The sequence below is a fragment of the Oncorhynchus tshawytscha genome, linkage group LG09 (genome assembly GCF_018296145.1).
Source record: "Oncorhynchus tshawytscha isolate Ot180627B linkage group LG09, Otsh_v2.0, whole genome shotgun sequence".
NCBI classification, from domain to species: Eukaryota; Metazoa; Chordata; class Actinopteri; order Salmoniformes; family Salmonidae; genus Oncorhynchus; species Oncorhynchus tshawytscha.
Window position 1 is genome coordinate 74552934 of NC_056437.1, and position 3708 is coordinate 74556641.

Sequence of the window (3708 nt, forward strand, 5' to 3'; positions counted from 1 at the left end):
TATCGGCATGGCCGATTTCAAGTTTGCATAACAACCGGTAATCTGCCTTTTTGGGCGCCGATTATGGCCGATTACATTACAATCCACAAGTAAACTGTGTGGCAGGCTGACCACCTGTAACGCGGGTGCAACATCAAAAGGGCCTTGTGGCTGCAAAGAGCCAAGGTAAGTTGCTAGCTAGCATTAAACTTATCTTATAAAATACAATCTTAACATAATAATTTGTTACCTACACATGGTTGATGATATTACTAGTTTAAATGGAACAGCTTGTCCTGCGTTGCATATAATCAATGCGGTGCCTGTTAATATATCATAGAATCACAGCTTACTTCAACTTCGCCAAACGGGGGATGATTTAACAAAAGCGCATTTGCAAAAAAAGCACTATCATTGCACAAATGTACCGAACCATAAAATTCAATGCCTTTCTTAAAATCAATACACAGAAGTATATATTTTTAAACCTGCATATTTAGTTAAGAAATTCATGTTAGCAGGCAATATTAACTAGGGAAATTGTGTCACTTCTCTTACATTCAGTGCAAGCAGAGTCCGGGTATATGCAACAGTTTGGGCCGCCTGGCTCGTTGTAAACTAATTTGCCAGAATTTTACATAATTATGACATAACATTGAAGGTTGTGCAATGTAACACCAATATTTAGACTTAGGGATGCCAGCCGTTCGATAAAATACGGAACGATTCCGTATTTCACTGAAAGAACAAACATTTTGTTTTCAAAATGATAGTTTACAGATTTGACAGTATTAATGACCAAAGGTTCATATTTTTGTGTTTATTATACTATAATTAAGTCTATGATTTGATATAGCAGTGTGACTGAGAGGTGGTAGGTGGCAGCAGCAGGCTCGTAGGCATTCATTCAAAGAGTACCTTACTGCATTTGCCAGGAGCTCTAAGCAAATTCTTTACACACAATTACTGGCAAAATATCTGATCTGATTGGTCAAAAGACCAAATTAGTAGAAAAAAGATCACCCGTTTGTTAGTTTCGCTCTGCTCAGTGTTTAATTGCACTCGATTCCATTTGAAAGAATTTCACGCACCGCTCACGCTGAGAACTTGATTTAAGTGGCCTACTCTTTACGCGTCAAGCTAAATTTACATGTCCAGGGTCGCAGGTAAAAATACCTACTGTATTCCTGGCGCACTAGTGTCTCTCCCCAGTTAGTCAGTTCACCTGTTTGTTAGCGAACACAAGCAGCACAGCGTCTCTCAGCTCGTCCTCAGCCAGCATCCTTGTCAGCTCTTCCCGCGCCTCGTTCACTCTCTCCCTGTCGTTACTGTCCACCACAAAGATCAGACCTGAGAGTAGCAGAGGGAGAGAAAGGATGGAGGGTGAGGAAAATATGAACATTTACCCGGGACAGTCTCAACTTCACTGTTTCTGACTTTGAGATGGTACTGAGGGGGTTCTGGTGATAGTGTCCACTCACCTTGGGTGTTCTGGAAGTAGTGCCGCCACAGAGGCCTGATCTTGTCCTGACCGCCCACATCCCACACTGTGAAGCTGATGTTCTTGTATTCTACCGTCTCAACGTTAAAACCTGAGAGAGCAAGAAAGATCAGTTACATCAGCAACCTAAGACACTAACATTCCAAGAGGCTGTGTGAGATGACATATCAGCAATCCCAAACAGGCAAGCTAAGTCACTCCCTTAACACAAATGTCTGTATGAAATGTCTTTGCCCGAATGTAGCTGCAAATTAAAATGTATATTTTAATAAAATACACAGAGTTAATGAACATCTACTGGAATATGAAATGTCATCAGCCTTGTGTTACATTCCTCTAACGCAACATTTATTTCAGGGGGGGGCTGTAAAGCTCCATTCATTCCTATATTTAAAAGTCACTTAATCCTTATGACAACAGCCACACTGCAGGACGTTGCCTGCCTGCGGGAGCTCTGCAGCTGATGTAGGTAGGCTACACAGTGCCCGACCCACGTCTCCTAATGAAATCCATGTACAGGCAGACTGTTGGCCTTTACAGGGGCCCACTCATTGCTTCAGAGCCTGAGGGCAGCTCACGGCAGCTACTCTGGGCATGTGGGCAGTGATCAGGGTTCGGATGAGATGGGGACATTCATTTCCACTCCCCTACAACTAAACAAACAGGAGCCTAGATCTCATGAAAATCACATGGAGCAAGTTATTGGAGGAATATTGGGGAGCATTTCAAGAGGGGTTTGTACCTAGGTGAGGGGGTGTGTGATGACAAGGAGTAAAAGGGATAAGGCTAAGCTACTCACCGATGGTAGGGATTGTGGTGACGATCTCTCCCAGTTTGAGCTTGTACAGGATGGTGGTCTTGCCGGCAGCATCCAGCCCCACCATCAGAATCCGCATCTCTTTTTTACCAAAGAGATTCTTAAACAGGCCTGCAAACATGTTCCCCATCTTGGCTAATCTGGAGGAAGGGAGACAGAAACCAAAATGGTTAAGCTAGTAGTCGTAAAACATTCATTATGCCTAACACCAGGCTAAACCGGCCGTGTGTGTGTGTGTATATATTCACGTGTTCAGTCACACAAAAGCTCGCTGACGTATGTGAGCAGTGTGGATGAAAAGATTCATTAACATGAAGACATTGAAATATTCTGCACTGCTCCCGCATACAATGTGGGTGGTGTCGGATCCGTGTAAAACAAGACATTTTTTATGAATCAATTTATAAATGTATATAGAAGGTACCCATCCTTGGTAGTTTCATTAAGATTTTTGACCTGTGAGGGTAATAATGTCAGGCTAAGCTTCCTTATCACTAACAAAGGGCAACCACAGAGATTAAATTCATGAGAGGGAGAAAAAGTGCTGAGAAAAGCATTCAGTCACTGTCTGTGTTTATTTTGCGTCTTAACAATGGGCCCTCACAGCAGTGCCTCTGGGTCTCACACCACACACGAGCAGGACTTGGCTGATGAGGCTGCAGGTCGGTGTCGTTCTGACTGGCAGGCAACTGTTTACTCATAGCCAGGAGCAGAGAAGTGGATCACATGGCTGGCAGAGCACTGACCAGAGACACGATTCAGGGGTAGAGGTTGGTTACAACATACCATCACCTGAACACCTATTGCCCAACACCCACCAGGCAAGAACACAAACAGGCTCTGTAGCAGCAGCCACAACGATTAGAAAGTAATAGCCTAGTCAGTCCCAAATAGAAGCCTACATACATGTCTAACAACACCATAACTAATTCATGTTTTTTTATTACTTAACTTTCTCACTGTTGAAATGCGTTTCTAAATGTACACGGGTCTTTCAATCAATTTGGTGCCTTTTGAGAAGTGTAACTTTCACCTAATTTCAACTTAATGAAAAAATAAAAATCCTCCCTGTACCAAGAGGTACATTTTGTTTTAATAGTGCCTATTACTGCAAAATAAAGTAACAGGGTTGATGATTTCTTCTGACATCAACCATAAAATTTGGGGCGGCAGGCAGCCTAGTGGTTAGAGCGTTTGGACAGGTTGCAAGAGCGAATCCCCGAGCTCACAAGGTAAAAATCTGTCGTTCTGACCCTGAACAAGGCAGTTAACCCACTGTTCCTAGGCCATCATTGAATATTAGAATTTGTTCTTAACTGACTTACCTAGTTAAATAATGGTTTAATTTTTTATAATAATATCCACTTATGACAGGGAAACTATCACAGAAACTTTTGTTCAACCGGGAGGG

The 3708-nt window shown here is 42.6% G+C and overlaps 1 protein-coding gene across 1 annotated transcript; it reads right to left on the reverse strand.

Moving 5' to 3' along the window:
• Nucleotides 1-1171: 1171 nt before the first annotated feature.
• Nucleotides 1172-2457, reverse strand: LOC112258680 (ADP-ribosylation factor 1). Its single transcript, XM_042327426.1, has 3 exons — nt 2280-2457; nt 1461-1571; nt 1172-1329 (listed from the first exon to the last, which is right to left on the reverse strand). The coding sequence occupies exons 1-3, from the start codon at nt 2425-2427 to the stop codon at nt 1196-1198; spliced, it is 393 nt and encodes a 130-aa protein (XP_042183360.1). The 5' UTR covers nt 2428-2457; the 3' UTR covers nt 1172-1195.
• Between the last annotated feature and the right edge of the window lie 1251 nt (nt 2458-3708).

Coding starts and splice junctions, on each gene's coding strand:
- LOC112258680 (XM_042327426.1), bottom strand. CDS start 2,427: ATGGGGAACATGTTTGCAGGCCTGTTTAAGAATCTCTTTGGTAAAAAA. Junction 1,572..2,279: donor CACCACAATCCCTACCATCG/GTGAGTAGCTTA, acceptor TTGCTCTCTCAG/GTTTTAACGTTGAGACGGTA. Junction 1,330..1,460: donor CTACTTCCAGAACACCCAAG/GTGAGTGGACAC, acceptor TGCTACTCTCAG/GTCTGATCTTTGTGGTGGAC.